Below are 15,810 nucleotides of genomic sequence, written 5' to 3' on the forward strand. Positions count from 1 at the left end.
AAATATATATAGGGAGGTACTGCACTAGTGTTTTTCATGGAGGTGAAAAAAAACAGAATGAAATGAAGTCTATTGAAGGGACAATAATAAATTATGTACTATAGAATATGTAGCAAATATGTACTACAGAATATTATGCAGCAAATAAAGTGAGTTAGCTTTAATCTGCTTGACTTAGAAGGATTTGCATGACGTAATTAAAAGAATGCAAGATGTGGAGAAGTAAACCAATTTAAATATCATGTGTGTGGTGTGTTTTCTATAGTTTATAGGAGCCTGGAGACAGTTATGAAAGGATATATTCCAGACTATTAATGTTGGTTTCCTGGGAAGACAAAATGGACAGAGGACCCAGTGACCTTTCAGTTCTTCTTAAAACTTTCTTCCTTGTAATTTTCTGTAATGTTTTATTAAATAAAGTCTTTCTTAAAAAGGAGAATGCATTTTATATGCTGAGAAAGTTATTTTTACTGTACAAAACCCCCAAACACCCACTACTCTGGAGGTCAAAAAGCAAGGACATCTTCGTACACACGAAGAAAGCACATGTCAACAGCGTTTGTTTCTTCCCAGGCTCACCTGGGCTGCAGTGGCTGCAGTTTGGAGGAGGCGGGACTCTTCCCACAGGCAACGGGCCACAATTCGGGCAATCTCCATTGGCTTCTCAAGGTATCTGCTCTGTAAGTGGGGAGACAAAGAGAATGAAAAGCAGCAGCAGACTCAGGAGATGTGGACTGAACTTTGCTAACTTAAAGCTAACTTCCTCATAAACTAGGGAAAGTGTTACATTTACTCCATGGAACCACAGAGCATCAGAGCCCAGCTACAGTCAGTAGGAGAAGAAGTGACGAAGAGAAGAAGAAAGGCAGTCACAATGAGCAGTACTGCAGTGAGAGTAGGCTTGGTTGTCTGTCTTTGGACAGTGAGTTATCCTGGTCTTAAAGGGGGGTGACTGACTTTGTCAAGGAGTATCCAACTATGGTGTCCAAGCCTTTGACACTGAAAAGTAAGAGCCATCTTCCTAGTCATCTGAACTTGTTACAATCATGTTATTAGCATACTAACATAATTAACATAAAAATCACATTATTATTTCAATGAACCAACCAAGTAAATTTCAAGCAATAATACTCAAAGGGCTGGTAACTTCTCCTTGGATTTAAAGTACAAGATAGGTTATTAATTAATCAAGTGAGAAAGAAACATTTTCAGGAAAGAAAGCTAAAACCCTTCTCTGCAGGTTCAGTTTCTCATCACACCTGAAGGAACTGCTTGATTCTTCGCAAATTGTGCTGATAGAGAACATTGGACTCTTGCAGGAAGCGGCTATACTGTTGGTCAATTTCTCCCAAGAGATTATGAAACACCAAAGTTGCATGTGATTCTTTGCTGGCCGCGTATGCCCTAGAAAAAGGAAGATAAAGACAAAGAATGATTCTGAAACCTACACGCTCACACACGCACAGGCATGCACTCGAAATCACCATCAAGAAGGAGGGAAAAACAAGGCAAACCTGATGCTTTAACCCACTCATCATTTTAGATGCATCTTACTCAGCAATCATAAATTAATTGATTTTAAAATTACCAGCAATTATTTTGGATACTATTAAGCGAATGTCATAGTTCTGTATTATCAAATTTTGAATGATCAGATACACTGTTTTCCTTTAAATTCTCAGTCAACTCTATGGTCGGATTTTCAGTAGCAAATCACCAATCCCAGATTAGGATGGCCTATTTCCAACATCTCTGAATTACCTCCCTGGCCCCTCATCAAATACTGGAAAAATTAGGTCATGGGCCTGAATTAAACCAAAATTAAAAGGTGGATCTGAAAACTTGAAAGTGAAGGGAAGAGTTGCTGGGCTTCTGTACCACTATCTTCTCTATGACCAAGTGTTAGTCCTCCAGTTGTGTCCAGCTCTTGCGATCCCGCAGACTGTAGCCTGCTAGGCTCCTCTGTCCATGGAATTCTCCAGGCGAGAATACTAGAGTGGGTTGCCATTTCCTTCTCCAGGTGATATTCCTGACCCAGGGATACGAACCCAGGTCTCCTGCATTGCAGGCGGTTTCTTTACCATCTAAGCCACCAGGGAACCCCTATCTCCTCTATGACTGAGTCTGTTTCTCTAACTCTGTATCTCTTTTCTTTAATGAAAGAGGAATCAGAAGTACAAACCCAAACCTTTTTTTATCCATGACAAAATTCTCATTCAGATTAAAAAAAATATATCTGTAGCATGTCCCTGAAGCATCAGAACACGCAGAGAATCTCATCAAGCAAATGAAATTAAAATGGGTTTCCCTGGTGGCTCAGATGGTAGAGAATCTGCCTGGAATGCGGGAGGCTTGAGTTCAACCCCTGGGTCGGGAAGATCCCCTGGAGAAGGGAATGGTAATCCACTCCAGTATTCTTGCCTGGCGAATTCCATGGACAGAGGAGCCTGGCGGGCTACAGCCCATGTGGTCAGAGAGTCAGACACGACTGAACCAGTAACACTTTTTACTTTCAATTTCACATCTCGCGAAGAACTGATTCATTTGAAAAGACCCTGATGCTGGGAAAGATTGAAGGCAGGAGGAGAAGGGGACAACAGAGGATGAGATGGTTGGATGCAATCACCGACTCAACAGACATGAGTTTGAGTAAACTCCGGGAGTTGGTGATGGACAGGGAGGCCTGGGGTGCTGTAGTCCATGGGGTCACAAAGAGTTGGACATGACTGAGCGACTGAACTGAACCATCAAGCAAGATGTTTCAGTGTGCCAAAAGACAGCTGTCCAGATGCCCTTCTAATGTAAAAATGCTTTTCAGGACTAAAATGACCTCTTTACTTTCCAATCTTTTTTGCCCCGTCACTTGCAACTATAAGCTTTAAGATGAAATAGTTAGCAAAGAGTTAAGTTAGAGCAGATCATGTCTCTTGACTCAAACTAACACTTAGCAATTTGGGGAGTTTATTGAGAAGGACTTACCAATCTTGACTCTCAATCCAAGGGGCCAGAAACTGCCGCAGCTCCATGGGGAAGCTGTCACTGTACAGCTGATGGAGCTGCTCCAAGTACCGTGTGTCCAGCTGCTGGAGCTGATTCCATTGGGCCATTCTGCTGGAATCAGGGGTCACAACTGCAAACCAAAGGTTCATATGGTCACTACCAGCCCAGTAAGAGGAAATGACTATCCAACATAGGGCTCAGGTCTATGATTAGGGATAAAAGGTGCTGTGGAAAGGCTCTCTCTTGCTCCACCCAGTTTAGAACAATACATGTGCATTCAAATCTCTACCCCTGGGGCCACATCACAGCTTCTTTCTTCTAAACCAAGATGACAATGTGGGCATGGTGCCAAGTTCTAGAACCCATTATCTCCCAGAGGTATGTGAAGTTGAGAAACTACTTCACTTCCAGATTTCATTTCTTCCTCTTATTACACAGAGATTATAATTCCCAGCTCTCTGGGCTACTGAAATAATATTTCTAGAGCATCCAGCTCAGTGCTCAGCACACAATAGATGCTCAACAGATAGGAGTTCCTTTCTTTCCACTTGCCACTCCTTTTAGGCGGACTGGGAAATATGAACACAGTAAACCTGAACTAAGACCAAAACGTGGGATGTGGGTGTTCAGCGAGGACAGAGAGCTAATTCCAAGGCTACGGATTTAGAAACTACCACACTGTTAATCAGTTATACTCCAATATAAAATAAAATGTTAAAAAGGACTACAGATTTAAACCTACAAGCAAGGATCTGCCTGGGGTTCTCCCACTCAAAAAAGAGTAATTTTGTTTTTAAAATTTCTCAGTCTGGGATGAGAAAGAAGAGAAGCTAAAGACAAGGCATTCGAGTTGTCCCCAGGTTCATGATTACCCCAGAGAAATGTTCAGGAAGGAGAAGGCAAGCCAGCTAACCACCTTAAATCCTCTTTCTGAATAGCTTGGGTCACTGAAACAGCAATAGAGACCAAGTAATCTTAAGAACTGGGGTTCCCGGGTGGCTCAGATGGTAAAGAATCAGCCTGCAATGCAGGAGATCTGGGTTTGACCTCTGGGTTGGGAAGATTCCCTGGAGAAGGGAATGGCTAGCCACTCCAGTATTCTTGCCTGGAGAATTCCAAGGACAGAGGAGCCTGGTGGGCTACAGTCCATGGGGTTGCAAAGAGCTGGACACGACTGAGCGGCTAACGTAACAACAACAATCTTAAGAAGTTGTAAAGGGTAACTACAAGCAGTAGCCAAAGACTAAGGTATGTATAGATCAGAGTATATTGACATGGTTCTCTGGGACAGTGAGAACATTTACTGAGAGATAGAATATACACAAATACATATATAGAGTGATTTCTCAGAGAAGGCATGAAGAAGCACCTAATTACTGGTCCTTTCATAAAAAGAACTGGGCGGGACTTCGCTTGTGGGCCAGTGGTTAAGGGTCCGCCTGCCAATGCAGTCGACACGGGTTCGATCTCTGGTCTGGGAAGATTCCACATGCCAAGGAGCAACTCAAGCTGAACAAATCCAAATTATAGAATTCCAGAGAGCTGTGCTGCTGTTCTCCTCCCCTTTCTTGTGGGGACAGATGCAGCAGACCCCCTTGCTACTACAAAGATAATGTCAATGGATCAAGCTTTCAAGCATATATTCAGGAGAGCAGAGGCTGGCCCCACCCAGCAGTCTTTACATTGAACAAATAACTATCTAAGGCAGCATTATCCAATGAAATGTAATGCAAGCCACATAGGTGATCTTAAATATTCTAGGGGCCATATTTTAAAAAGTAAAAAGAAACAAGTAAAATTAACTTTAAAAATACATTTTCCTTAACCTAAGTCATCCAAAATGTTAGCACCTTAACGTGTGATCATACAAAAATTATTCATGAGATACATTACATTCTTCTTTTCACACAAAGTTTTCTAAACCCAATGTGTGCTTTACACTTACACCACAGATCTAAGGTATTTCCCTGCTTAACTACCAAAGGCTTAAGTTCCACTAGTGAAAACTTCGGTAAAGCAAAGAAATGAGAATGTCAGAATGAGGTACTTGCCCCAATCAGGCTAATTCTTTTTAATAAATAAGCTAAATCTTCCAACAATGTTAGAGGGGAATAAGTTAAGTTTTCTCATTGCTTGGGATTTAAAAAAAAAAAACCAATATCTGAAGCACGTCTTGAACATTTTCAGCTACCACTCCTTTGCAGTCTCCCCCGCCCACTACCCCCTGTCCAAGCATTGCTCACCCCCACACAGTACCAGTGCAATGCTACCTGGGCAGTAATACATGTGTGCGAAACAGCGAGGAAGCGCATGCTACTGCTGAAGCACTGTGACCATGCTGAGTTTTACTCTCAATAGGAAATCAAAGGCCTACAACCACTATGGACAACAGTATGCAGGTTCCCTAAAAAAATTAAAAATAGAACTATCATATGATCCAGTAATCTCACTCCTGGCCATATACCCAGAGAAAATCTTTACTTCAAAAAGATACACACACCCCAGTGTTCACTCCTGCACTATTTACAACAGCCAAGACATGGAAGCAACCTAAATGTCCATCAACAGAGGAATGGATAAAGAAAAGGTGGCATTTGTGTGCAATACACGCACGCACACACACACAATGGAATACAACTCAGCCATAAAAAGGATGAAATAATGCCATTTGCAGCGACATGGAGGGACCTAGAGATTACCATACCAAGTGAAGTCAGACAGAAAAGACAAATATCATATGATATCACTCATGTGGAATTTACCTTTAAAACAATGATACAAATGAGCTTATTTACAAAACAGAAAGACTCACAGATTTCAAAAACAAACATGGTTACCAAAAAGCAAATGTGGATGAGAGGGATAAATTAGGAGTTTATGATTAACACACACACACTACTATATATAAAATAGATAACCAACAAGGACCTACTGTATAGCACAGGGAACTCTACTCAATATTCTGTAATAACCTATATGGGAAAAGGATCTGAAAAAGAATGAATATATACATATGTATAACTGAATCAATGAGCTGAAACTAACACAAAGTTGTAAGTCAACTATATTCCAATAAAATTAAAAAAAGAAAAAAAAATCAAAGGCCATTAGAACACTCTTATAATATTCACATTAGGACCAAATTAAAATCTGCCTGCTGCTGCTACTGCTGCTGCCAAGTCGCTTCAGTCATGTCTGACTCTGTGCGACCCCATAGACGGCAGCCCACCAGGCTCCACTGTCCCTGGGATTCTCCAGGCAAGAATGCTGGAGTGGGTTGCCATTTCCCTCTCCAATGCATGGAAGTGAAGTCAGTCATGCCTCCTAGGCTAAAAGCATCAGGATCTGCCCTATATTTCTCAGGACATGATTTGCATAGAAATCTGTGTAATATGCCAATTTATATAGATTTCTGTCTCATGTGAATGTCAAAACTGTAGATCTACATAATTCAATATAGCAGTCAGTAGCCGTATGTGGTTACTGAGCACTTGAAAATGTGGCTCATTTCAAACCAGACAGGCTGTAAAATACACATTGAATTTTGAAGACTCAGTACAAAAATAAAAGTAAAATATCTCATTAATACAGAAATGTTAATATTCTAGATATACTGGATTAAGTTTTACTATCTTTTTTTTTTTTCCTTTTTGGTTGCTCCACATGGCTTGCAGGATCTTAGTTCCCAGATCAAACCCAAGCTCCCTTCAGTGAAAGCACTGAGTCCTAACCATGGGACCACCAGGGAAGTCCCTAAATAAAATACACCATTAAGATGAATTTTATTTATTTCTTCTTACTTCTTTTACTGTGGCTACTAGAAACTTTAACACTACATATGTGACTTATATTCTATTTTTGCTGGACACTACTGCAGATTATGTAATCCAAAAGCTGTGGTTCTAATAAAGTACTTAAAGAAATAGACACCTTTTCATAATAAACTCTTGTGTTATAAGTCAGTTAAAAAATAAACTAACTGCTGATCGTGTATACAAATACAAAGCCATTACAGTCTGATCCTTGAAGGTCCAAATTAAAACTGTGAAGCAACATCCCACTATCCCTACTCACTTCTGGATTAACCATGGAGTCAGGGCTTCCCTGGTGGCTCTGATAGTAAAGAATCTGCCTGCAATGCAGGAGACTGGGATTTGATCCCTGAGTCAGGAAGATCCCCTGAGGAAGGGAATGGCTACCCACGCCGATATTCTTGCCTGGAGAATTCTGTGGACAGAGGAAGGAGCCTGGCGGGTTACAGTCCATGGGGTTGCATAGAGTCAGAGTTGACTAAGTTTCACTTTTTCACTTTCATGCCTGAGTAGTTGCATTTTCAAACTCTTACATCATTAAAAAATTACAAATTGTTGAAAGTTTGCCAATTCATTTCTAATTCATTACTCAGAAGGTTTTTGTTGCTGTTGTTGTTTGGGTTTTAGTTAGTGCTCAGTTCACTTCAGTTCAATCGTTCAGTCATATCCGACTCTTTGCGACCCCATGGACTGCCCCATGCCAGGCCTCCCTGTCTATCACCAACTCCTGGAGTTTACTCCAACTCATGTCTATTGAGTCAGCGATGCCATCCAACCATCTCATCCTCTGTCATCTCCTCGTCCTCCCTTCTCCTCCCTCTTTCAATCTTTCCCAGCATCAGGGTCTTTTCAAATGAGTCAGCTCTTCGTATCAGGTGGCCAAAGTACTGGAGTTTCAGCTTCAACATCAGTCCTTCCAATGAATATTCAGGACTGATTTCCGTTAGGATGGACTGGTTGGATCTCCCTGTAGTCCAAGGGACTCTCAAGAGTCTTCTCCAACACCACAGTTCAAAAGCATCAATTCTTCAGCGCTCAGCTCTCTTTATAGTCCAACTCTCACATCCATACATGACTAGCGGAAAAACCATAGCCTTGACTAGACGGACCTTTGTTGGCAAAGTAATGTCTCTGCTTTTAATATGCTGTCTAGGTTGCTCATAACTTTCCGTCTAAGGAGTAAGCATCTTTTAATTTCATGGCTGCAGTCACCATCTGCAGTGGTTTTAGTGCCAGTTAGTACAATAATTGGGCTATTTCTTAAACCAGACACGAGCTAACAATATTGTATTTTCCATAAAATTAAAAGACCAAAAATGAGTAATGTTATGTTCTATGTCTCAGTCTAATCACTGTAGGTAATAGTGTATTAGCTCTCTTACATTAAAAAAAAAAAAATCATTCTAAATGAAAGCCAAGGAACAGATAGTATTTTCAGCAAAGGGTCAAACAGTGATTTCCTTATCAGCTGCTTAGCTACTAACCATATTTAACTAATAGGAGCCACAGGCCAACTGTTCTTCATAACTGTGGATCCTCAATGGATCATTAGTCGGGACTTTCCTGCCGGTCCAGTGGTTAAGAATCTGCATTCTAATGCAGGGGACTCGGGTTTGAGCCCTGGGGCAACTGAGCCCTCAGCTGCAACTAGAGAGAAGCCCACACACCTCAACAAGACAACCACGTGCCATAACTAAGACCTGATGCAACCAAATAAATGTTATATAAAGAGAGAGATCATTAGCCAAATTGTCTAGGAAACCACTGCCAATTAGCTTTGTGGTAACTGTCTTAACTGCAAAAAAATTTTTTTCAAGTCCACTTTATTTCACAATTTCAATTCTGCTTTTCAAATCGCAAGTTAATCTGAAGGACTTCACTAAATTTTAGCTAAAATATTTATCTATGGAATGATTCTAAGTCTAATTCTAAACGTGACTTAGAAACCACTTTCACTGAACCCCGAACAGAGAGAGAAATTTGCACAACAATGTGAGTGCCCAGTACCACTCCGAGAGAAGGCAATTCATTCCATACAGTGGCTGGCTTAGGGCAATACAGTCTCTAATTCTCTTCAGGTGTGTTTCTTTTTTTTTTTCTTTTTTTTTTTTTCAGGTGTGTTTAAAAAAAAAAAAAAAAACACATTTATTTATTTGGCTGCGTTGAGTCTCAGTTGTGGCACAAGGGATCTTTAGTTGCAAGGGCATGTGGGGTCTAGTTCCCTGGCCAGGAATCAAACCCAGGCCCCCCAGCACTGACAGGATGGAGTCTTAGCCATGGGACCACCAGAGAAGCCCCTCTCCAGGACTTAACTCTGTTTAAGGTTCACATATATCAAATGTTAGCAGATAAAGGAAAGGTAAGTTTGATCCTGTTTTCTATAACTGAAGAGAAAAGAACAATAAAAATGAAACAGCAAGTCACCAAAGACTTTCTGGACTTTTCAAAACAGGAATTTCTCAGCCTCTTGGGGATAATTTACCAACAACAAGTCAAAAGGCAAACAACTACTGTCTAATGGGGAACTTATTACTGTAAAGATCACTGAAAAGATTCATCCGCTAAGTCACAGTTTTCATTTACGTACTTCGATCTAAAGAAACCAAGGGATGTACTGAGAACCACAAGTCAGGACCACTTAAAAAAGGCTTCATTACATCATTTCATAAAATATATTTTTAAAATTAACACCTGTTCTTTGCATCCATGACCAGTGGATTTACGACAAGGGGTGAGTGAACCGGGGTGAAAGTGAGGAGAGGGAGGAAAACCAGGTGTCCACAAACATCCAGAACATAAAGAGATCTAAAGATAGTTTCTGTTCCACCTTGCAGTGCGTCACAAGATTTTTCTTTGGATGTTAGCCATACTCTATAGTAGAAATACCTACCTTTAAAACAACATATTTATTCATACTTGTATTTTATCTGTTGTCTACACTAAGCTCCTCTTTGCTGTCAGGAAAGGCCCAGTGACTAAGGCAACCCAAGTAAAAGTAACATATAAATGGTACTACGGAGAAGGCAATGAGAATCTACTCCAGTACTCTTGCCTGGAAAGTCCCATGGACGGAGGAGCCTGGTGGGCTGCAGTCCATGGGGTCGCGAAGAGTCAGACACAATTGAAATGACTTAGCAGCAGCAGCAAATGGTACTAAGGTCTACAGAAACCAGTCCTTTTGAGAAGACATTTTTAAAGACTATAAAAGTAATTATGTTGGGACTTTTCTGGTAGACCAGTAGTTAAGACTTTATACTTCCAATGCAGGCGGCATGGGTTCGACCTCTGACTAGGGAACTAAGATTCCACGTGCTGCATGGTGTGACCAAAAAAATAAAATAAAAATAATTCAAAATAAGTACAGTTGGATAGTAAATACGTGATTTCGTTGCTTACAAATCCAAACAGTTCCTTTATAAAGTTTAAGACTAGATGTTGGGGACTTCCCCAGTGGCACAGTGAATAAGAATCTGCCTGCCAATGCAGAGAACATGAGTTCGATCCCCGACCCAGGAAGATCCCACATGCTGCAGAGCAACTAAGCCTGTGTGTCATAATTACCAAGTCTGCAGTCTACAGCCTGGGAGCTGAAACTGCTGAGCCTGTGTGCTGCAAATACTGAAGTCTGTGAGCCCTCGAGCCCGTGCTCTGCAACGAGAAGCCCAAGCATGGCAAGGAAGAGTAGCCCCCACTTGCTATAACTACAGAAAGCCTGTGAGCAGCAACGACCCAGCACAACAAAGAATAATAAACTAATTTTTTTTAAAAAAAGACTAGACATTTGCCTTCACAATAAGGTGTCTATACAGACACCCAGCTTTGGTTTCCTAAAAAGACAAAATATTAAACACTTGCGTGCCCAATCTGAACTAACCGCACTGGAATAATCAAATACATTCAATTATAGATAACAATAAAATATTTGTTTTAAAGTTAGAAACCAACACTTCCTTGGGAAAAAAAAGGACCTTGAGATATAAGAGAATTTGAATTATAGTTCCCTACTAATGTGGGCAAAACTGATTATAAGAAAGCAGTACTACTAAATTACTGGGGAGCAGAGCTTGGAGATGGACATGACTGAGTGACTTCACTTTTACTTTTCACTTTCAGGCACTGGAGAAGGAAATGGCAACCCACTCCAGTGTTCTTGCCTGAACAATCCCAGTGATGGAGTGATGGGGGAGCCTGGTGGGCTGCCGTCCATGGGGTCGCACAGAGTTGGACACGACTGAAGCGACTTAGCAGCAGCAGCAGAGCTTGGAGAAGTGAGGGAAGTAACAGTTCTAATGACACTCTAAAGAACATGCAACCCCCCAAATTCTACTATCCCTCATTCTTCTTATCCAACTTTATTTATTTTGGCTGTGCTGGGCCTTCCTTGCTGAAACAGGGCTTTCTCTAGCTCAAGCAAGTCGGGGCTGTGGTGTATGGGCTTCTCATTGTGGCGGCTTCTCTCGTTGTGGTTCTTGGGCTCTAGAAAGTGGGCTTCAGTAGTTGCAATGCATGGGCTCAATTGCCACTCAGCAACTAAGCTTAGTTGCTGCTCAGCATGTAGGATCTTCCTGGACCAGGCATCGAACCTGTGTCCCCTGCATTGGTAGGCAGTCTCCAGGGAAGTCCATTATCCCATTTTAATTCGTGGAAAAGTTCAAGACTCTTGTGCTGAGCACAAGATTTTTTTTTCCATTCCAAATCCTGACATGTGTAAGGTCTTATCACTAGCACTACTTTGGTGTAGTTATCTAATTTAAATCCAGAAACTTAGAGAATAAAATGTATCAGGTTTACAGTTAAATGTAAGAGGTGGAGACGACCAGGAATGTGAACAGCAAAAAGGAAGGAAAACCCAGTGCCCTGACCCATGAAGGACAATTAGGATGTTAAAAGCAAAACCAAAAGCACTAACGAACGTCTAGTGCTCAAACAGCTACCTTTGAGAAAAGATTCTGAAAACTATGAATTACCAGGGCCTCTTATTATTTCAAATCTAATAGTGCTATGGAAGTAATTTTTTTTTTAATGCAATGTATTCCCCATACTGCATTTGGGATAGGCACCACATGTGATCACAACTATTTCAGGTTAAACAGGAGCAGAACAAACATATTCTCTCTAAACTGAAAGTAACACAACTAGACATGCTTTGTCAATTACTCAATGTGAAGTTTATGGTTAAAGTTGCCTGAGAACAGGTCTGAGCACCAGATAAAAACCACAACAGAGACCAAATTTGAGTGTCACATGGCCTTCCCACTGTCACATGACCCCTCCCCCATCCAGACACGCTCCCCTGAAGCTGTGTGGTGTGAAGCCAAGGACCAAAAGACTTGACCTTGGATGGGCCTGGGTGCCAGCCCTGACAGTCATTTATCAGCTATATGGGAGGAGGGGAACATAATTTGACTACTGAACAGGCTTCTCCTTTAGTAAAATAGGGAAGTAGCCCTCCTTTGAAGGACTGTTATGTAAGTAATAAGAAAATAATGGGGACTTCCCTGGTGGTTCAGTAGTTCAGAGTCTGCCAGCCAGTGCAGGGAACACAGATTTGATCCCTGGCTGGGGAAGATTCCACATGCCTCGGAGCAAATACGCCTGTGTGCCGCAACTAAAAAAGTGACCGCAATGAGTAGCCCATGCACCACAGCTAGCAAATAGCCCCTGCTCACTGCAACTAGAGAAAAGTCCTACATAGCAATGAAGATCCAGCACAGCCAAAAATTAATTAAACGACAAAACAAACAACAACAAAAAATTAACCACCTTATATTTCAGGGGCCACTCTTGCCTTTAAAAAAAAAAAATTGTATAGCATCCCTCTTGTCTGTGTTGGGTGTACCTCACAGCTGTATTTTTCCTTCCTCTCATGGTATCCCTTTCATCAGCATTTCCTGTGCTAAATCCATTTCCTCAATGCCCTGGGAAAAAGAGATTAAATCATCAGATTGTTGTTTCATTGTTAAGTCGTGTCCCACTCTTTGGGACCCCATGGACTGCAACACACCAGGCTTCCAGTCCTTCACTATCTCTCAGAGTTTGCTTAAACTCCTGTCCTTTGACTTGGTGATGCTATCTAACCATTTCATCCTCTGTCATCACATTCAGTTCAGTTGCTCAGGTGTGTTCGACTCTGCGACCCCATGAATCACAGCACGCCAGGCCTCCCTGTCCATCACCAACTCCCAGAGTTCACCCAAATTCATGTCCATCGAGTCGGTGATGCCATCCAGCCATCTCATCCTCTGTCGTCCCCTTCTCCTCCTGCCCCCAATCCCTCCCAGCATCAGAGTCTTTTCCAATGAGTCAACTCTTCGCATGAGGTGGCCAAAGTACTGGAGTTTCAGCTTCAGTTCAGCATCAGTCCTTTCAATGAACACCCAGGACTGATCTCCTTTAGGATGGACTGGTTGGATCTCCTTGCAGTCCAAGGGACTCTCAAGAGTCTTCTCCAGCACCACAGTTCAAAAGCATCAATTCTTCGGCGCTCAGCCTTCTTCACAGTCCAACTCTCACATCCATACATGACCACTGGAAAAACCAAAGCCTTAACTAAACAGACCTTTGTTGGCAAAGTAATGTCTCTGCTTTTCAATATGCTATCTAGGTTGGTCATACCTTTCCTTCCAAGGAGTAAGCATCTTTTAATTCCATGGCTGCAATCACCATCTGCAGTGACTTTGGAGCCCCAAAAAATAAAGTCTGACACTGTTTCCACTGTTTCCCCATCTATCTGCCATGAAGTGATGGGACCAGACACCATGATCTTAGTTTTCTGAATGTTGTACTTTAAGCCAACTTTTTCCCTCTCCTCTTTCACTTTCATCAAGAGGCTTTTTAGTTCCTCTGCAGTTTCTGCCATAAGGGTGGTGTCATCTGTTTATCTGAGGTTATTGATATTTCTCCCAGCAATCTTGATTCCAGCTTGTGCTTCCTCCAGCCCAGCATTTCTCATGATGTACTCTGCATATAAGTTACATAAGCAGGGTGACAGTATTCAGCCTTGACGTACTCCTTTTCCTATTTGGAACCAGTCTGTTGTTCCATGTCCAGTTCTAACTGTTGCTTCCTGACCTGCATATAGGTTTCTCAAGAGGCAGGTCAGGTGGTCTGGTATTCACATCTCTTTCAGAACTTTCCAAAGTTTATTGTGATCCACACAGTCAAAGTCTTTGGCATAGTCAATAAAGCAGAAATAGATGTTCTTTTGGAACTCTCTTGCTTTTTCCATGATCCAGCGGATGTTGGCAGTTTGATCTCTGGCTCCTCTGCCTTTTCTAAAACCAGCTTGAACATCTGGAAGTTCATGGTTCAGGTACTGCTGAAGCCTGGCTTGGAGAATTTTGAGCATTACTTTACTAGCATGTGAGATGAGGGCAATTGTGCGGTAGTTTGAGTATTCTTTGGCATTGCCTTTTTAGGGACTGGAATGAAAACTGACCTTTTCCAGTCCTGTGGCCACTGCTGAGGTTTCCAAATTTGCTGGCATATTGAGTGCAGCACTTTCACAGCATCATCTTTCAGGAGTTGAAATAGCTCCACTGGAATTCCATCACCCCTACTAGCTTTGTTCATAGTGATGCTTTCTAAGGCCCACTTGACTTCACATTCCAGGATGTCTGGCTCTAGGTGAGTGATAACACCATCGTGATTATCTGGGTCGTGAAGATCTTTTTTGTACAGTTCTTCTGTGTATTCTTGCCACCTCTTCTTAATATCTTCTGCTTCTGTTAGGTCCATACCACTTCTGTCCTTTATCGAGCCCATCTTTGCATGAAGTGTTCCCTTGGTATCTCTAATTTTCTTGAAGAGATCTCTAGTCTTTCCCATTCTGTTGTTTTCCTCTATTTCTGTGCACTGATCACTGAGGAAGGCTTTCTTATCTCTCCTTGCTATTCTTTGGAACTCTGCATTCAGATGCTTATATCTTTCCTTTTCTCCTTTGCTTTTTGCTTCTCTTCTTTTCACAGCTATTTGTAAGGCCTCCTCAGACAGCCATTTTGCTTTTTTGCATTTCTTTTCCATGGGGATGGTCTTGATCCCTGTCTCCTTACAATGTCACGAACCTCTGTCCATAGTTCATCAGACACTCTATCAGATCTAGTCCCTTACATTTATTTCTCACTTCCACTGTATAATCATAAGGGATTTGATTTAGGTCATACCTGAATGGTCTAGTGGTTTTCCCTACTTTCTTCAATTTAAGTCTGAATTTGGCAATAAGGAGTTCATGATCTGAGCCACAGTCAGCTCCCGGTCTTGTTTTTGCTGACTGTATAGAGCTTCTCCATCTTTGGCTGCAAAGAATATAATCAATCTGATTTTGGTGTTGACCATCTGGTGAAGTCCATGTGTAGAGTCTTCTCTTGTGTTGTTGGCAGGGGGTGTTTGCTATGACCAGTGCGTTCTCTTGGCAAAGCTCTATTAGCCGTTGCCCTGCTTCATTCCATACTCCAAGGCCAAATTTGCCTGTTACTCCAGGTGTTCCTGAACTTCCTACTTTTGCATTCTAGTCCCCTATAATGAAAAGGACATCTTTTTTGGGTGTTAGTTCTAAAAGGTCTTGTAGGTCTTCATAGAACTGTTCAGCTTCTTCAGTGTTACTGGTTGGGGCATAGGCTTGGATTACCATGATACTGAATGGTTTGCCTTGGAAACGAACAGAGATCATTCTGTTGTTTTTGAGATTGCATCCAAGTACTGCATTTCGGACTCTCTTGTTGACCATGATGGCTACTCCATTTCTTCTGAGGGATTCCTGCCCGCAGTAGTAGATATAATGGTCACCTGAGTTAAATTCACCCATTCCAGTCCATTTCAGTTCGCTGATTCCTAGAATGTCAACATTCATTCTTGCCCTCTCTTGTTTGACCACTTCCAATTTGCCTTGATTCATGGACCTGACATTCCAGGTTCCTATGCAATATTGCTCTTTACAGCATCAGACCTTGCTTCTATCACCAGTCACATCCACAACTGGGTATTGTTTTTGCTTTGGCTC

General features: G+C 41.7%; 1 protein-coding gene across 4 annotated transcripts in view; it reads right to left on the minus strand.

The window, feature by feature from the left end:
- Positions 1-15,810, minus strand: part of STAT3 (signal transducer and activator of transcription 3) — a 75,720-nt gene that overhangs the window by 29,538 nt on the left and 30,372 nt on the right. For all 4 annotated transcript variants that reach the window (XM_070389857.1, XM_005899205.2, XM_005899206.2 and 1 more), the window contains exons 2-4: positions 2,980-3,130; positions 1,260-1,404; positions 580-678 (exon numbers count right to left, since the gene is read on the minus strand). In XM_070389857.1, the coding sequence (XP_070245958.1) occupies positions 580-678; positions 1,260-1,404; positions 2,980-3,107 (372 nt within the window). In that variant the 5' untranslated portion in view covers positions 3,108-3,130. The remainder of the gene's footprint in view (positions 1-579; positions 679-1,259; positions 1,405-2,979; positions 3,131-15,810) is intronic.

This window comes from Bos mutus, chromosome 19 (assembly GCF_027580195.1).
Source record: "Bos mutus isolate GX-2022 chromosome 19, NWIPB_WYAK_1.1, whole genome shotgun sequence".
Classification (NCBI taxonomy): domain Eukaryota; kingdom Metazoa; phylum Chordata; class Mammalia; order Artiodactyla; family Bovidae; genus Bos; species Bos mutus.